The 19,653-nt window shown below is 38.6% G+C and overlaps 1 protein-coding gene across 1 annotated transcript in view; it reads left to right on the top strand.

Annotated features, from left to right (window-relative positions):
* Positions 1 to 18,785, top strand: part of LOC124156141 (germinal-center associated nuclear protein) — a 58,894-nt gene extending 40,109 nt beyond the window's left edge. The window contains exons 15-22 of the mRNA XM_046530488.1: positions 1,419 to 1,654; positions 7,021 to 7,386; positions 8,288 to 8,449; positions 8,952 to 9,146; positions 9,225 to 9,358; positions 10,339 to 10,438; positions 15,576 to 15,732; positions 18,255 to 18,785. Coding sequence (XP_046386444.1) covers positions 1,419 to 1,654; positions 7,021 to 7,386; positions 8,288 to 8,449; positions 8,952 to 9,146; positions 9,225 to 9,358; positions 10,339 to 10,438; positions 15,576 to 15,732; positions 18,255 to 18,457 — 1,553 coding nt within the window. The 3' untranslated portion in view covers positions 18,458 to 18,785. The remainder of the gene's footprint in view (positions 1 to 1,418; positions 1,655 to 7,020; positions 7,387 to 8,287; positions 8,450 to 8,951; positions 9,147 to 9,224; positions 9,359 to 10,338; positions 10,439 to 15,575; positions 15,733 to 18,254) is intronic.
* The last annotated feature ends 868 nt before the right edge of the window (positions 18,786 to 19,653 follow it).

Below are 19,653 nucleotides of genomic sequence, written 5' to 3'. Positions count from 1 at the left end.
TTTCAAATGCAGTACTAAAATAAAATAATTTCATAATGCTTTCAGAGTCCATGGCATCTTATAACATGTACATGCTACTGATGGATCACATTTTAAGGCTTCAAGAAATTATATAAAGAAAGATATTCTGCACCATAAAAGAGCATAAATTAATTGTCTTACCCTGCTTTGGTTTGTTCAGCCCAGAATTTGGAATGCTACTAAATGCTTTCAGCATACTGCATAGCTACCAAATATCCTAAACATCCATTAACCTCTTGTTTGGGCTTAAAGGTTTGCATTTACTATTTCTGTAATTTAAGTGGATTGAAATGGCATCTTTTAATGGCTGATAAATATCCTTATTATTGAAGCTTGACGCAACCATTTATTTATTCGCTGACGGGAAAAAAATGGTTTCAAAAGTTCTTAACCTACTTGGGGCCATCTACATGGACTGGTACTGGCAAAAAATGCCACGGTTATGTGAATAAACTGTAATATCTTTGAAAAAATTCTATTATTCCATTATTTGTTGTGTGAACATCCTGTTTTTCTTTATTTTACTAAATATATAATACGTTTTAATTGTTTACTATATAATTTATCTCGATGATCTATTCAAAATTGTAGTCACTTTTGTAATTATTGATTTGATCGATTACCTAACTTATGGCACTTGTTGGCTGAGAAGCAAAAGCTGGTATATGCCTGTGGCCCTCTGAGGGTCGAAGAAAAGTATCCGATGTGAAGCAAATGAACAGTGGAGAGAATAGTAAATTTTTATTGCATATTATAATGTTTTATTTTTTTATATTTTCTCGCATGCATTTCATGAATAAAATTCATTTATAAACATTGTAGATTTTTCCGGGTATTATTGTGTATTTTGTCCAGGCATTCTATCAGAGCCATTTTAACCGTCTTAGTGCTATTCTCCTTCCTGGGGTACAGATAAAAAATGTGGAGGATATTTTCATAAAACATAGCTACTAGGAAAAAAACAGTACAAAGCTATTTTACTACATACCCATAAGTAGTTTATTTTTAATTATTGAGGTTAAACTGGTTAATATTGACAAAATATGTTTACGTTTACTGAAATACATAAAATATATCAATGCAATAAGTTACAGCAAAATTAAATAATGTACTACACAAGGGGTGCATATATTTTGACCCGCCGCACTTAAAGGGTTAATAAATTTTTTATCAAAATATAATATCTTCTCAGACCAACAAGTTAAAACTTCAGTATCAGTGAGAGTCAGACCTGAACGAATATGTTGAAGTAGAAACTCCATGTTTTTGGAGATTTAAATGCTTAAATTCCGTATTTATAATATATCAGGAATTGGGTATCATTCCCTTGTTCATCTTTTTTTATTTTTGCTATTGGATGAGGTCTCGATAAACATGCTTGTACTTTTTTTTTCTAGATTTCAGTGTTTCCACTCAAACATACCCTCTTATATCTGTGGACAATGTCATAAAGAGGTCATTGATGAAGTCTATTACCAAGTGTGGAGTTTTAAAGAATGAATTGGAGTGCATGCTGAAATGGAATGTGGCCATCTCTGTGCCTGCAGTTTGGGATGGCAGTGCGGTAAATGCAGCTGCTCTGTGGGTCAGCAATTGCTTTACCTCTGAGTCTGAGAATGGAAAGCAAATAAGGGTTAGTATGACAAGACTTTCAGTTTTTAATTTTACTGATATATTTTATCTTTAGAAATTTGGATTTATTAATTCCTGTTTGGTGGCAAGATATTGAGCTCTGTTTATGTTGTAGAATTTATGAATGTGAGGAGTGCCTACTAGTAATAACAGGCAGAACTTCAATGCAGACAGGTTTCTTGTTGAGAGCTATGACAGCAAAGTGTGAATCACAAACTGTCTTCAATGGTGGAGATTCAGCTACTTAAAAAGTGGGACTTTCTCATTCTTCCATAAGTGGAATAAATTTGAAATTACCATTAACAACTTAGTTTACTCTATCTCCTTAGCTTAAAAAAATTGCATTTGGGCAAGTTCAGGAGAAAATGATTGGGTTGGGGAATATCTGCAATATGTTGGAAGTAAAATAATTCTTGTGTGTGCATCTGGGGCTGACATGTAGCAAGAAATTTGCTGCAGGGAATGCTGTGATGGTATTTGAATTGCCTATGCTGGTAATTTGATGTCAGTTAACTTGCATGCATCGGAAAACCATATATTTCACAAAATAAGCTATATTCTTGGACTAACATTGACCCATACCATTTCTTGGGATGAACACATAAACTTCGTAGTAAGCTAAGCTCATTATGCTTTCTTATAAGAAGCATAAGGAGGACAGTCCTGAAGTACTGCTAGCCATTTACTATGGTGAATTTTATATGCAAGTGATGTTTAGCATCCTCTTTTGGGGTTCCTCTCCCCATGCAGACATTATCTTCAAGATACAAAAACGTGTAATAAGACTTATGTGCAACGTTCCAGTGCATACACCATGTCTCCCGCTGTTTAAGAGACTTCGGTTACTGCCAATTCCTAGTGTTTATATGTATGCTGTTTGTGTGTCTGTCCAAAAAAATCTAGTAGACTATGTGACAAATGATAGGATTCATAACTATAATACCAGAAGGCATAAGGACTTTCACCCAAATTTTGTTAGGACTACTATTGCAAAGCATGGACCAATGTCCATGGGGTTAAATATTTACAATCATTTACCCCTGGACCTCAAAATTAAGATAGGTACCGAAGTATTTAGGAAAAAAGCATTGAACTTTTTCCTCTCCAAAATGTTTTACTCTTTAAAAGAATTCTTTGATTCAAATTTTTAAAGGAGTAGAATGAGTGATTAATTTTAGTTATATATACCATTTTTTTAAGATTGTATTTTATATTATCTTGTACATGCACTTTGTGTAATTCATTGACGTGCCTTATATTGATGCACAATGCTGTTATCAATCTCTGGGCAAATAAATACTATTATTATTATTATTATTATTATAAATTTTGGTGGTATTGTGCTAAAGGTGATAGTCATTCTAAATTTCTTTCAAAGCAAACATATTTATTGTGGCTTGGTCTCCATGTGTGTTTTTTTCCAAAATCCACCTGATTTTTCCCAAAAATTTTCAACTCTAGGGTTTGACTTGTGGATGAGTTCCTTCAAAGTGATTTGGTGGCAGTCATTATGAAATGTAACCTTCATCATCATCACTGGTCAACAATCCTAAGATTGGTTTGATGCAGCTCTCCACTCAATTCTCCAATCAGCTAATCTTTTCACACCTATGTATTTCTTCTCTTTCTAATCCTTCTTTACCTGTTCCATATATTTTTTACATGGTTTTCCTTTTCCATCCTTGCCATCCACTTGACCCTCAACGATTGTCTTCATCAGGCCAAGATGTCTCAAGAAGGTTTTGCCCGTAAGGTTGTTCCATCTTCTTATTAAGGGTTTCATGAGGCTTCTCTTCTCTCCTACTCTTCTTAGGACTTCCTCATGGCTAACTTGGTCACGTATAAAATCCATTTGATCTCATCATTTTTCTGTTGCACCACATTTTGAAGGCCGCTATCTTTACTAGAAAGTATTCGATATTCGAGGTCTCGAATAATTATGCTAAAGGCACGCTCTCGAGTACTTCGAATACTTTGAATTTCGCACTGTACACTGTCGCACCCTGCCATTGGTAGTTGACTCGGAAAGTTGTAAAGAACTCTAGGTGTTTAGTGCATGCAGCACCGTTGTAGGCAAGTTGACGAACTACATCAAATTCACGGATTAGAGCGGTGAAAAAGGTTCGACGTGGGGAACCGAAATTGATCGGGTGAAAAAATCCGAAAATCCCCGATGTCCCCCATCAGGAGAACCTCACTGCCGTGGGATAGTAACTACGTAGCACAATTCCCAAAATCCTCTACCCCCTCCATCCATCAGCCCTTGGCCACTACTCAGACGCTTTCATCCTCTTCGAAATCAAACAAAAGGCCCCAGCTCGCGCAAGGTTCGTATTACGAAGATCATAAAGCAAAAGCTTCAAAAGAAAATATCAAGTTACAGGAGAATAATAGAATCCTGTTTCACCCTTCCCTCTTTCTCCCCCACTGAACTTTTTCTGCCTACCTGCTTCAAAGTTCCCCACCTCTGGAGGTCAACTGCTGCATGAGTACCGTGGGATAGTTACATTAGCGCATTTCCCAAGATCCGCTATCCCCCTCCATTCAGCACTAGCCCCCCATCTGAGGCTTTCCTCTTCTCTGAAATAAAAAAAAGGTCCCAGCTCGCACAGGGATCATATGATGAAGACCTTAGCTACGAAAACAATATCAAGTTACACGAGAACAATAGAAACGTGTTTCACGCCCCCCCTTTTCTCACCCACTGACCTTTTTCAGCCTACCTGCTTCAAAGTTCCTAGTTTCTAGAGGTCAACCGCTGCATGAATCACCGATTAGCCCAAAAGGTGTCTAACAATGACTTTCGGCAATTGATATTACACCTTTATTGGATTGAAAAATTAGTAATGTGCGCATAATTTAAAAAAGAACAAGACCAAACGCGACGCATTTCTGACTTTATTTAAGCATTTTACGCGAGGAAATAAATGTCAAAATACGACGGAGACTTAGTATTCTGGCGAATCTCGATATGAACAGAAGAGCTTCTCTGAAGTTGATGCGGTATTTTTTTCCGAAAACATATATGTATCAAGTTACAATTTATGAGTTGTGCTATAAATATCAATTGTTATAGTCACAGACGAAGGGATATTTTCTCAGGATATTTGGTTTCTCCCTGATAGCAATTCGAATTCATCTTCTTATATCATGAGAACTTCCAAAGATGGACTGAAAATAATTGAAGAAAATCCGGTGGAGAAGGGCGTGTAAAACGCCCTTGTAAAATTTTGCAAAACGCCTCGGATTGTCCGCTAGAACTTGTCAGCAGGAGTGGGGGTAAAGCGAGCTACCTGTTGAAAATAAGAAGTTGGATGAAGCCGAGTATGAGATGGGCGTGCCGCTGAAATGGCGTTTGGTAGATAAGAATGTATACATCAGACAGAAATCCATTGTAGCAGTGTAAATGCCGAGACAGCATGCAATCTTTTTTTTCGCGAGGAGTGTGTCCCCTTAGAATATTTGAAAGAGATGTTAGTTGAATCAACTATATGCCCAATTGTTTCCATAAAATTAAAATATTCCATTAATCAGCTAAATTCCTATTAGAATCTTTTATAGGAAATAAAACTTACTCCCCAAAATCTTGTGTTTCCTACTGCATAGGCAACCGAGACAAACATTCCCGCATTCATTGTTTAGTATTCGAGGTATTCGAAATTCGAGGTATTCGAATATTCGAGCAATGATTTAATATTCGAGTTCGAGAAATCTGCTATTCGACCCATCTCTACTATTATTCTACCCTCTAACACCATTTTCAACATCCCCTCCTCGTTAAGTACTCGCTCCATCCTTACCTTCTGTCTCCTCTGTATCTCTTCTAAAAGCTGCATCTCCTCACCCGCCATGTTCAGCTCTTCATTGTTCCTCTTCCTCTCCGTCCACTTCACCTTCTCCATTCTTCGCCACACCCACATCTCGAATGCCTCTAGTCTTTTCTCGTCCTCCTTCCTAAGTGGCCATGTTTCTGCTCGGTAAGGCGGGTTACACACTGGTGTCTTAAGACACGTGTCTGATCAGATTTCATGAGACATGCATGTCTTTTGTACTTGTCTCTGTCGTTTGTTGCATGACCGTATTTGTCGGTTGTTGTTGTCAGTCGAGTGCAAAATGTCATCCGAGGAGGATGAAGTGATGTTATTACTTGGAGTTGTGAGACGAAGACGTCGTCGGCGTAGGTTTTACACACCCCATCGATATTGGACCCACTATTAAAGACACAAACACAATGTGTACTAAAGAAACAAAACTCACGTTGTACTGTTGCTAAAATCATGTTGTACTGCTGCTAAGGCGTCGCCACAGACTGAGCGGGGATTGCTGGCTGTGGCAGGGGCGCATGCGCGGGGTGAGGTCTTGCGCGATATGTCTTGCCAAACACCGGCAAACCGGTTCCGTGCGACACCTGTCCGATACACAGATGATGCTTCGAACATCTGTCGCAAGCAGTGCGTAAGCTCTGATTTGACAACACAGGTTGGTTTCACGTGCGACATGCCTCGGACACGAGATTTGTCGTAGACATCATGTCTACGACACCGGTGTGTAACCCGCCTAAAGCACTACACTCCAAATCAGACTCTTCACTAAAATTTTCTTTATATTCTTACATAGCTAACCTCTCAGAAGCTCCTTCCTGTTCATGAAAGCCTCCTTTGCGAATTCAATTATCTACCTGATGTCCTTACTACGGTATGTGTTTTCCTTAAATGTACTGCCTAAATAGTTGAACTGCTCAACCTGCTCAAGTTTTTCACCTCCCACCTTTGCCTTAAGTTTCACATTACTCGCTCGTGATGCTTTACAAAACTGCATAACCTTGGTCTTCTTGTGATTGATTGTCATTCCATACTCCTCGCAACGCTCATATAACACATCCACTAGAGCCTTAAACCCCCTCGCTGACTGGCTAATCAACACCTGATCATTGGCAAATCTCACTGATTTGAACATCATTCCTTTCACTTTTACTCTGGCTTCTAACTCATCCCACGCTTCCTTTACCATCTCTTCAGTGTACACGTTAAAGAGCAGTGGTTCAGGGGTGGGGAACTGAAGCTCCCAATGCCTCCCCCCTGGCTGCATGCCTTTATATGGGTGTTGTCGGGGTTGATAACCCAGCGCTCATCCTCCCATTGTTGCACACCTAATTATTTCACTAAGCATATTCAAATCTTCACTATAATCTTCCCATTGACTCTTCGACCTGGGGAGACAAGTTTGGGTAATGGTAAGACATAATTCATGTAAACTGGAATGTCTTTGTAGGCTTTCCTTCCTGATCTCATTTACTGTGAGCACATGATTTATTTTGGCTATGCACTCTTCAATTCTGTGAATTAACTGTTTTGCCTTTTCTTCCAGTCCATATGCGAGTTGGAGAAGAGCATAAGTGATATTTTATCCCTGAGAGTGCGTTTCATCAAAGTTGTAGGGGTTCAACCTCCTGCTGCCAATAAACTGTGTGAAAATGTGAATGGCATTGTTTTTATTGTGAGAGGATGCTCAAATACACTGCCAAGTGAGGCATCACGTTTGAGTGAGCTTGTGAAAAATAATAACAAAGGCTATGGTTGTCCCTTGGCAATACTTGTTGTTGGATCTGAAAAGTTATCATTGGAAGAGTTAATGGATCACCTGAGGATCAATGCTCTTATGGAGAGGAAGTTAATTAGTCAATTTAAAATTTTTCCTCACCATGAAAACTCTAAGGAATTGCCTCATATTCAGGTATGTATAAGTTGTTTGCCTTTGATTGCTTAACTTTGAAAGACAAACCTCAAATTATGGGAATAGGGAGTTTATTCAAAAATAAATACATCTGTTTGAAAGAAGAGCTCTTGCATGAGTTATGAATTCTTTTAATGGGTTTTATCATTTAGTTAAACTAAATTTGTGTGCACTTGACAACAATTTTGTTGATTGAGTTCTTTGGAAGCTAGGTCATAGTCCCAGCTTTCAGCTACTATTGTTTATATGCATATGTATTTTGTATTTTAGTGAGATTTAAAATTGTTTCTCCTCTTCCTTTCAAATAATATCTCTAGTTTTGTATTTATGCACATAATACCTAATTGTCCAACTCTGCTCACTTAGAAGTAATCTGTATGAAGATATGTGTGCTGATATGTTTTTTATGATGATCAAAAGGCTATGGTCATGATATTACTGGTGAAGGCGAAGCATGGATGAAGTTTAAGAGTTTTATGTTGGGGAAGGGGGGCTATCCTGGTGGGGGATTAGGGGTATAGAACACCCCCCTGTGAAATCGGGGTTATTCCATAGCCCCTAAGTGTTTCTAAAAATTTGTTTAAATTATCCTCTGAAAACAGCATTTTAAGTACATACTACCTAAGACCAAAATTTAGGTTAACCTTTGATGTTTTTGTTTTCATTGTGCTTGAATGTAGGTTTCATACTTTTACCACACAAATTACCATTTAAGTTGGAGGGCCAGGCTCCCACTGACCTCACCCCCCCCCCCCCCCCCGTCCCCCCTTCCAACCCCCCAAAACTCCTCCTATGAGGCCAAGTGGTCATCATTATTCTTTGAATTGTTGTGAATGTGTGTTTGAGAATTCATCTTCAGTTTTCTTTTCCACAAAATAATTTCTGAAACCCCGGATTGCAGATGGAAAATGCTTTGGATTGGCTTGCCCAGACGGCTGAGTTTCCTCCACCGCTGTTTGTTCAGCCTCTGAAAACTGTTGTGGAACAATTGCTTCTGGAAGAATTTTGGGCATCTCTTCATTTGGAAGCACAAAATAATGAAATATTACAATTAGCTCTGCAGGTAAAATCTGGGGATGAACTTTTTGTGTTATTTTTTTGTTATTATGTATGTACTTATAGGTTAGAGCCCTGAAAAATGGCTTTCATAGTTGGCAACTTTTTCTCAGCTGATGGCATAATCATAGGGATAATTTCCATTACTTATATCAGCTGTCTTGAATTTTACATAATCTGTATCCCCTAGAGAAGTGTAAGGATGTAGGAAACCATAAATCTATGTATGCCGATGTGTGCATGGGTAAATATTTAACAGGAATAAACTTGCTTATACTATTAGTCAAAGAGCAATCTTTACTGCTGCAAAAGGGAGATTCAATGTCATTGAAGGGCTGGTCAGTTAGTTTACATATTCAATAATTCTGGCTCAGCATGAAAGCCACTTTTCTAGGCTCTATTGCTAATGCACTATTATTATGTATGCATTTATTTAAAAAAGTAACTGCAGATACTATGGTGAAAAGTATGGAAATAGTGACTATTCATAAAATTATTTCGTTTTTTAGGACCCAAATGATTTAATTTCAATGTATAATGCAGCCATTCAACTAGTGGCTGATGCTTGCTGTAGCAAGAATTACTTAGGGTTATGTGGAAATTCAGATTCGGAGATAAATCGGTTGAATGAGGATTATTTGCTCAACTTTAAGTCAGTGACAAGTCTTTGGGCCAAGTCAAATTATCTGGCTGAAATCAGAAAGGTAAAAAGCTTGTTTTAGTTGCTTTTGTGTGTGTTTTTCTTTCCTACTTGTATAACAAATTGCTTTTACGAATTTCAGGCTGTTGAATCTCTGAAACTGCCAAAAATAAATTCTTTACCTGCTGAAAATTTTATGGAACTCAGTATTATTATGCAAGATTATTGTTCAGAGGTCATTGCCAAGGATAGAGAATCAACAAAAGCATGTGTTCTGTGAGTTTTTAATATTTTTATCTTTGTGGTTAAACGTTTTCATGTAAAATGTGTCATCATCATTTTAAAAATCTCAATAAAATGGGAAATGGTCTTTCATGAGAAAACATGAAATCAAGTTCCTGGAACACAGCCTATTATCTTTGGTGTCATCTCCATAGGTCAGTAGTCCTAGGATTGATTTGATGCTGTTTTCTGTTCAACTATTCTATCAGCTTTTATATTTGTTGGAACTTACATATTTACATATGAACAATCTTTTACATCTTGCCATTTAATGTTGTACGTGCCATTGCAAAAATATTCTTGAAGATATAAGTCTTCTGCCTGAGAAAAATTAATGACTTCTATTATAATTATTGGGAATGTTAAGTTACGATCCATAAACGTACATTTGCATTCATTTCTATATTTTTTGAGAGAGTCATCTAAATAAATTAAGATTATGAAATCAGACCCAATAAAAAGGACCTATAATGCCCGCATTTGTGTTAATGATGCCTTATCACCTTAGATGTGAATGATGTTTGATAAAGAATATACAAGAGAAGAAATAGATAAATCCATCAAAATTCTGTATTTTCATCCCATGAATCTGTTTTCCCTTTTATTCCACTTCAATTTTTAATCGTTCTTTCAGTTATGGATTTATCTGCATGTTCCCACATTTTATCTTTCTGAGGTATATCTGTTTTGAAGATTCTTTAAAATAATGCAATAGGCTGGTTTTAACATGCTTAAAATTGATAGAAAAATTTACTCGTCAATTAGACTCTACCAATTATCGGTGATGATGTGTCAATTCTTAGCGCTGCCATTGAAAGAAATAGAATCTATCCACACAATTTTATTGTGAAAGCATATGAAGCTAAGTATGGTACATATTAACAAATCAATATTCTTGCATTCCTTATCTGCTGAAACAGTGCATAAAAAATATGTTCAATGTGTACTTTATGATAAAATTCATTTATTTACAGAATAATGGATGTCTTAAAAAAAGAATATGAAACTAAACCATCCAGTCGAAATCACCGCAGAAAGAGCATTTATTCCTCTCCTTGGCCATCAGTTCTGAAGGTAAGGTCATTTGTAGTTGTTATCTCTAATTGCACTATGAAAGTGTGTTATTATTATTTCGTCTTATTTTCTCAAGCGAATTTAAGACATTGTTGTCCTCTCTTCCAATTAACTTGATGGATAATCACACACATCCATGCCCTGGATGGTGATCAATCCACCCAGGCGGGATTCGAACCCGCGACCTCTAGGTTAGCAGCCGGGGACTTTACCCCGACGCCACCGAGGCCGGCTAGTTAGTGGCGAGTTAGTGGGGCTCAAGGGGTTTAAACTAACCGGAAATATTTTGGTTTAATGGTCTTACATGTACCTCCTTATAATTATAACTAGTGACGGGAGAAGCAAGAAAGAAATTATCAGCAGAATAGCCCAGGCGAAGAGAGCATTCCACCAAAAGAGAGACCTGCTTACAGTGGGAAACTTTAATATGGAATTAAAGAAACAATTTATAAGAACCTACTCCTGGAGTATGCTCCTATACAGAAGTGAGGCATGGACAATGACCGCAGCGGAGAAAGCAAGGATAGAGGCCTTTGAAATGTGGTGCTACAGAAGAATGATGAAAATCAAATGGATCGACCGAGTTAGTAACGAGGAAGTCCTAATAAGGGTGGGAGAGAAGAGAAGCCTCATTAAAGCCTTAATGAGAAGACGGAACAACCTTATAGGCCACATCTTGAGACATGGTGGCCTGATGAAGACAATCGTCGAAGGACAAGTGGAAGGCAAGAATGGAAAAGGAAGACTTCGAACAAAATATATGGAACAAGTAAAGAGAGATGTGAAAGAGAAGAAATACGTAGGTGTGAAAAGATTAGCTGATAGGAGAACTGAGTGGAGAGCTGCGTCAAACCAATCCTAGGATTGTTGACCAGTGATGATGATGATGTACCTCCTCTGAATCAGCACCCCAACCATCTCTTGCAACAAACCCAAACTTATTCTAGCTCTGACCTTGCTTTCTGAAATGATGTTATTGTTAGTTTAGTTTTCCAATTTAATCATTTCTATTTGTGTTTAATTATCATTGATTGTCCAGCAGAAAATGATTGTTTGCATTTGAGTTCCTTTTTTTTGTAGCCATTTTATGTAGGTGCAGGCATGCAGTCTAGGTGGGGGCTTCAGCAGCCCCCTACATTTTTTCCCTGGTGGTGATTGCCTGTATTAAAGTTTCCCAGGAGACCACTAGCCCAGCTATTTTTCCTGTGAAACTCCATATTTTTTACATAGCTACGTTTCTGCCAATAACGAACAATGAATTTAACGTTCAGGACTCAGCAAATGAAATACATATATGGATGATTTAATGAAGTGCATGGTTTTTCTGATTGGTACATATTGAAATCAAAATATGTATAAGTGTAGGAAAAAGATCAGGGTAGGTAAAGTGTTTTGAGTTTACAAATATGAAGATTAATATTGGTTGTTGTTCTCAAGTTATGTACGAGTAAATTTAATTTATAATATGTATCAAAAGAGGGAGAAATTGAAATCAGAATGTCAGTGTGGGCAACCTGCGTACCTTTTAGCATTCTTGATTCAAATTTATGGCTTCATACCTGCATAGATACTGGCAAGCATATACATACTTACTCAATGATACTACTTCTTAAGAAGAAGGACAGCACATACCAAGTTCATGTTACTATGTTACCTCATCTCACAATATTTCATACCTTGTGGGCTGAGTTTCATTGGCTGTAGTTTCTTATAGGCAATGAAATCCTTCTTCTTTAACGTATACCTAAGAAAAATGCTATTGGAAGCAAACTGTGAAAAGGTTTTTAAATGTTTAGTCGAGTGCACACTCCTGCCTAAGTGGGTTCTTCAAACTGTCTGAAGTGAACCCTTTTTCTATTTAACCTTAGAAATTCAGGGGTTTCAAGTTTACAATTATGAAGATTATTATTGGCTCTTGTTCTCAATTAACCCTTTCGAGATGGTGGAGTTCTCGCCTTAGCATTACTGCTGTACTGAGCCCCAAGAGACTCTTCCTTCCCCTCCGTACGGAGCATTATTACAGGACATTCGTTAAGAAGGGTCTTACTGATAATCATGCACCTTCAGCAACAACCTTTTTCGACCCTTCCTAGCTAGGACTCCGCATTATCTCAGATTCCAAGGGTAATTGGGCTCCCTCCTTTCGGGGTTTGTAACCCTACCAGTGGCATTGGTTCGCAGTCAATAATGCTTTGTTTATATGAATTAGCTATATGGATAATTGTTGCTTGAATGTAAATTGCAGAATTCAAATTGAATTCCTTGTTTTATTCTGAGAATTTTCATATTTTGAACGAAGCTCTACCGTCAATATTAGTGCATTTAATGCAGCAACAATTTCCATGTTGATATTTATACTGAAATGGAGATATGAATTAATATTTATCATACAATTGTGCGAAAAATCCACAGAGAAAAAATCATTCGCCTTGACCGGGATTCGAACCCGGATCCCTCGATTTCCGGCCGAGTGCTTTAGCCAGTTAAGCTACCGAGGCGTCATTCATCCCTGTGGAAATTTGTGGACTATACCGGACAAGGTGGTATGGACTGCTGAGCATATTATGCGACGAGCAGTCCAAATCGTGCGCACGGCGCCACAGCCGGAGAGTAAAGTCCGAACTTTGAACACATATAGGTGTTCTCTCTTTGACGAATTTTAAGTATACCGGGACTAGCCACGGTGATAACTTTTACGGGAGTCACCCGCAATGCACAATTGTGCGAAAAATCCACAGAGAAAAAATCATTCGCCTTGACCGGGATTCGAACCCGGATCCCTCGATTTCCGGCCGAGTGCTTTAGCCAGTTAAGCTACAGAGGCGTCATTCATCCCTGTGGAAATTTGTGGACTATACCGGACAAGGTGGTATGGACTGCTGAGCATATTATGCGACGAGCAGTCCAAATCGTGCGCACGGCGCCACAGCCGGAGAGTAAAGTCCGAACTTTGAACACATATAGGTGTTCTCTCTTTGACGAATTTTAAGTATACCGGGACTAGCCACGGTGATAACTTTTACGGGAGTCACCCGCAATGCACAATTGTGCGAAAAATCCACAGAGAAAAAATCATTCGCCTTGACCGGGATTCGAACCCGGATCCCTCGATTTCCGGCCGAGTGCTTTAGCCAGTTAAGCTACAGAGGCGTCATTCATCCCTGTGGAAATTTGTGGACTATACCGGACAAGGTGGTATGGACTGCTGAGCATATTATGCGACGAGCAGTCCAAATCGTGCGCATGGCGCCACAGCCGGAGAGTAAAGTCCGAACTTTGAACACATATAGGTGTTCTCTCTTTGACGAATTTTAAGTATACCGGGACTAGCCACGGTGATAACTTTTACGGGAGTCACCCACAATGCACAATTGTGCGAAAAATCCACAGAGAAAAAATCATTCGCCTTGACCGGGATTCGAACCCGGATCCCTCGATTTCCGGCCGAGTGCTTTAGCCAGTTAAGCTACCGCACAATTGTGCATTGCGGGTGACTCCTGTAAAAGTTATCACCGTGGCTAGTCCCGGTATACTTAAAATTCGTCAAAGAGAGAACACCTATATGTGTTCAAAGTTCGGACTTTACTCTCCGGCTGTGGCGCCGTGCGCACGATTTGGACTGCTCGTCGCATAATACCTATGCTCAGCAGTCCATACCACCTTGTCCCGTATAGTCCACAAATTTCCACAGGGATGAATGACGCCTCGGTAGCTTAACTGGCTAAAGCACTCGGCCGGAAATCGAGGGATCCGGGTTCGAATCCCGGTCAAGGCGAATGATTTTTTCTCTGTGTATTTTTCGCACAATTGTGCATTGCGGGTGACTCCCGTAAAAGTTATCACCGTGGCTAGTCCCGGTATACTTAAAATTTATCATACAATTTTGTTTAGAAATTGTAAATGCTGCTCAAAAGACATAGAATTCAATTCTTACTTCATTTTTTTTGAGAAAGGAATAAATATTTATTTCTTAAACTGACTGAATGAACAATTGAATGACTGCGGTCCCTTACCACAAAGAGGGGTAAGACGAGGGGTCTGGGTACCTGCTCCCGGATTGCGAGGGTACGGCCTAAGTCCCGCTTTGTTGGGTCCTGAAACTAAGACTTCGCGAACCCGTGACCGCCATAAAAGGGGAAGAGCAAGGAAACATATTTTTGGCATTCGAACGCTTGTGTAGAAAAATCTCAGGCGAAAATTTGCTGCTTTCGTCTCCCGGGTCAAGAAATGTCCTGCTGCATATTTTTGTCATTATTTGGGATAGGGTTAATGTACAAGTAAAGTAAATTTATATTATAAAAAGGAGTAGAACAACGAATTTAACAATAAAGGACCACCAACCACAAAACTGAACAAAGTACAAGCTAGCACAAAGGCATCAGAGCCTTTAAAAAAATACTTTCTTGTTCAGTTGCTCTGAGAGGCCAGTACTTTTTGTTGGGCCACCTCACTCTAGGTTTTTGTTGGAGGTGTTCAATGGCCTCAATCCAGTTAGAACCTAAGACCCTTTGATCAGCACTGTTCTATCTGTGTCTCCACATTTATGCTCGTTAATATGCATTGCATTAAAATTAATGATGAGTATTATATTCCATTTTTTTAACTGAAATTTCTCATGAAATGAGGTGTTTGAGGTGTTAAACATTCCATTTCGTTATAAAAGTTTGCTATGAATGAAATTTATTGCTTTCAGTATTGCATTCAGAAAATCAACTTGCAGTGTGCTAAAAATATGAATGAGTACATACCTTATTATAGGTTGTCCTTGTGATAAATTAATGGACTTCCTTCCTTCTTTCCAATTATTGATTGTGTAATGAATCTGCTCACTTGGGAGTGATCCATTGTCCATTTAATGTGTATTTCGTAACTAATCCGTGTTCAAATGGTTTTTGGCAGTACTTACCTGAAAACTAAATTTTTAAGACTTTTTCTCACTATTTTTTGTTCTTATTTCTCAATATTTTTCAATATTAATTGTAATTTTTACTTTCTACCTTTCAAATTTCTTTGAGCATTCCCCATCAAAACATTAAGATTAAATTCTGTGATTCTAGAACTGGGATGTTATCACATTTGTTTTTTTCTTATTAATGTTGAAGCTTTCTAAGGTACCACACGTGATGTTTATTTCCAGGTTTTGGCCAGCATTCAGCTTGAATGTATGAACTTCAGTGACCCCACAAAGCCTGAGACATTGCGCAAACTCATAATTAGCAGAGAATTGAAGGAAATCCTGGAAGCACAAGACGGCTCTTGGTGGATGCAGTCATCATTTATTCCTGAGTTGTTTGGTATGTATCTCGATTGTTTTAAGGCCGTTTTACACGGGGCATGTACTTGCACAATCTGACGTGTGTACGAAGGCGCACTCAAAATTGCATCGTGTAAAGTGGTGAATTGCTAGAACACATGCGAGAATGCATTGACGTGAGATTGCACAATAGCCCCTGTTCTAATTTCGTTCATGTATTCGCACAATTCCACGCCATTTTAGAAATTAATGCAGTTCTAACCTGTGCAATTCCATGTCCCATGTAAGACGGCCTTTATACATATCCAGGGCACTCGCATATGTGTTAACCAAAAGGTTGGATTGAATATGTGAGGGTAGACCTCACCTCACACCAAGCCATAGATTTGGGATTAACACCCTAAGTTTTAGGAGCTAGATCCTTCACCTGAACCATCTAGTGTTACAAGGGTTGTTTTTGTGGGTACATAGTTGTTGGTTTCACTTGAGATTTGAGCCCAGAATGTTTTGATTTGTAGCCAAGAGCTCTACCGTTGATAGGAACAGGTAAATTAATTTTTTCCAGGAAACCTGGCCCATTGAAAGAAATTTGTAGACCTAACTCGAAGTAAGGCCCGAAAATTTGAGACTTCTTGGTCAATTGCTGACTCCATGGGCTTTTACGTGTTAGGGGTATGTAAATCTATAAATGCATCATTTTATGGTGCATAATTTCTTTTATATTTTGCTGAGTTAAAGTCTGTTTAGCAAAAATGTTGTCCGTTTCAATGTACCTGCAACATAATAGACTCAAATTGACTAATCAAAGCATGTGAATGGGGGCCCCGTGACAACCTAGATGCGGCACTGTCACTGATAGTGCATCTTTCACCAAGGATTTAACTCACACAGGATGTATATTAGACTCTTGTTATAACAAAGTTCGCAGGACCGAAAAACTGGAGGTTCATAATAACGAACTTTGTGAGAGCGTTTCTTTTAGGAATCATCGCAAAAACATACCTTGCCAAAACCCCTTGTCCCTTCAATCTCCTCTACTTACATTGGCACTGCAGAATAGCTTCGAGTCATGCGTATGATATACGAGATTAAATTATGAAAAAATGTAGTAAATCCTCGATATACGAACAAGATGCATTCCAAGACTTTATTTGTAAGTTGAAAAACCTATGGAAGACGTCAAAAAGTATTGTTATCCTGCGTAATGCAACACTGCGTTACAATGTTGCATTAACTCACGATTGTGACGAACTGGTCTAGCTGACGTGTGATGCAGCTTCAGCTGATAAAAATTTGCTGTCTGTGGGAAGGAGGAATGGGCAAAACGCTGAACAGTTCCTGACTTCACAGAGATCAGGACCCAAGGGTGGTCCTCTGAGGGTTACAACACACCGGGGACGGGACCCATCAACTTAGCTGATGTGCCTGTGCTCCCAGGGAGGGGTTTGGAAAGGAAGGAAAAAGGAAAGAATTGCCGCCGCGATAGGAGCCGGACGATGCCTCTGGGATATGGAAGGAAGGGAGGGACTGGGGAATACCCTCACTGTTATAGAAGTGACCAGGGCCCACTAAATAGCAAAACCTGGCTCAGCCATTAATGTGCCAACGATTTTGGAGGATTTTCCTATAAAAAAGAAAAACCCATCGATCAAATCGTTGGATTCGTGACTTCACAATGGATTAATTGATACTTTGTTCAGACCATGCCCTAAGTGCTAATTTGGCTACACCAAACGCAATGCATTCAACTCCACAGGTGCCAAATTTTAAATTTCAGGCACGCTTGAATTTTTCAAATGTTCATATCTCTGAAAGTCAAATGTTTGTTGGAAGAGGACTTATCATACGGCCAATTTACGATCAGCAATGAGTGGGTCACCATGATTTCATTGGAATGAAGCTTATTGTATGATTTTGCGTGGGTATTGAAGAAAGGACCATAATTGATGCTCTTGGGCACAATGCATGAGGAAAAATTAAGTGTAATGCATTGATTATGATGTAGTGTACATACCGTTGCCTAATTTCCATTGTTTACCCGTGGAACTTTGTAATAAAGTTCATTTTAATACTGCTGCGACCAGGACTGAGGTTCGCAAGTACATTACATTGTTGTTATCAAGAAAGACTGATTAGTTTAAAATTCTGTGCCCAACATTTTTCGTTGATTATGTTTCTTTGGTCTATCTATCAGTTTTACTTTTAGTATTTCTAATCATCTTTCCTTTTCTGCTGGGTAGTCCATGAAGTGAGGGTGATTTCTTTTCATACATGCTTAGATTTATTGAAAGAGGAAAACCAAATATCTAAGCAGAGTAAATTACTAAAATGTCTCTCATAATTCTTGATCTTTTTCGAAGTATCTCCTCCCATGTAGCGTCATCCATTTGATCATGAATGCTAATCTTCTTTGACGAATCTAAAAATTTGTCTGCAAAATGTTCTTGGGCTTTCATAAGTATGCTCCTTTCTGATTTGTGTTTCTAAGATTTTATCCACAGTTCTCAAAAGGATTCATCATAAAGTTGCTGAAAATCATGCCTTGCTTAACTTTCATTTCAGAGGAAATCCAGAAGCAGACGACTCAAGAATTTGCCAGCCATCATTCCTGTCTTGATAGTGCCAGTGAAAAGTCACCAAATAAAGATAATTTATGGGATATGAAGGAATCACTGGAAAAGTTGACTGCGGCTTTGTCAAAGCAGTCAGCTAGCTTTGCGAGGTTGAGTTTTGATATTGAAAGTTCAATGAATTCAGGACATTAACTCTCCTTTGTTGGGCAATAATGAAAAGAGACTTGTTGTCTTCAATGACAAAATCAGTCGCCCTTGACTGTAAATACATTATTTTTATTATGTGTATTTTAAAGGGAGGCTAATGAATTCACAATGTGGCTACTAATGAATTCCTCAAGGACAAATATTTTTTAAATTTTTGTCAGTTTCCAATGTTTGTTATTTTGTAGCTTTGATATTCCGTTTTATGTAGTGTGAAAACAATATGGTGAAACTTTTTAACCTGTGATGAATTTAAATTTTGCATTTGAACATTTAAAGCCCACTCTTGTGATAATAAATAAAATGTTGTACAGTTGGTATTTGGTATATTTTAATCTGTGTATGTAAAAGAGGATGTTTGTTTGATGATGGACTATGCATTTTGATACGGCTGCACAAATTTTGGTCGAAGTTAGTAAGTAGGTGTATCTCATGCTATCGAACCCCATAGTGCTACTTTTTGTTGTGTTCTGCTTGTCCTTCTGGTCATTTTCTCTTTACCGTTTGCTACATCACATCATACCACATCTGCAGTTGGATATCCTGCTGGTTAGGTCCACCTCTTGACAAGCTCGAAGAGAATACTTATCCTATATGATCATGAAATCCAAGTTTTCAACTTTTCTGGGTAATAACCTTTCCAAACAACACCTGGTGGACTGCTAGTTATCGATAAAATCTTCCATACCATGATCTGTCTTGCTTGCTATTATCAATACTTCTAAGATCTAATACTTGTTAATATCAAAGTTCTCCTGAGAAAGTAATTGTTACACTAGTTTCATATTAAGGTCAGGGGTGAATATAATGGGGAACTATGGTCAGTGGCGGATACATAATATGGGGATATGGTCAGCGGCGGTACAGGGGTTGCACGCTCCCCCCTTGCAGGTCCGTCCGCATTGCCTAACGTTGCAGAACCAGCTCCTTCCTGCTCATGAACTCCTCCTTAGATAATGCAATCCACTTCCTGATGTACTACTGTATCCGTTTCCCTCTAATGTGCTGCCTAAATAATTGAATTGCTCTTCCTGCTCAAGCTTTTCCCCACCTGCTTTTATCTTGAGTCTCACATTCCTCGCTCGGGATGCTTTACAAAACCGCATTACTTTGGTCTTCTTGTGATTAATCCTCATCCCATACTACTCGCACTGCTCGTCTAACGCATCCACTAGAACACAGCC

The sequence above is a fragment of the Ischnura elegans genome, chromosome 3 (assembly GCF_921293095.1).
Source record: "Ischnura elegans chromosome 3, ioIscEleg1.1, whole genome shotgun sequence".
Taxonomy (NCBI): Eukaryota; Metazoa; Arthropoda; class Insecta; order Odonata; family Coenagrionidae; genus Ischnura; species Ischnura elegans.
The sequence above is the reverse complement of the archived record's forward strand: the minus strand, read 5'-3'. Positions and strand labels throughout refer to the sequence as shown.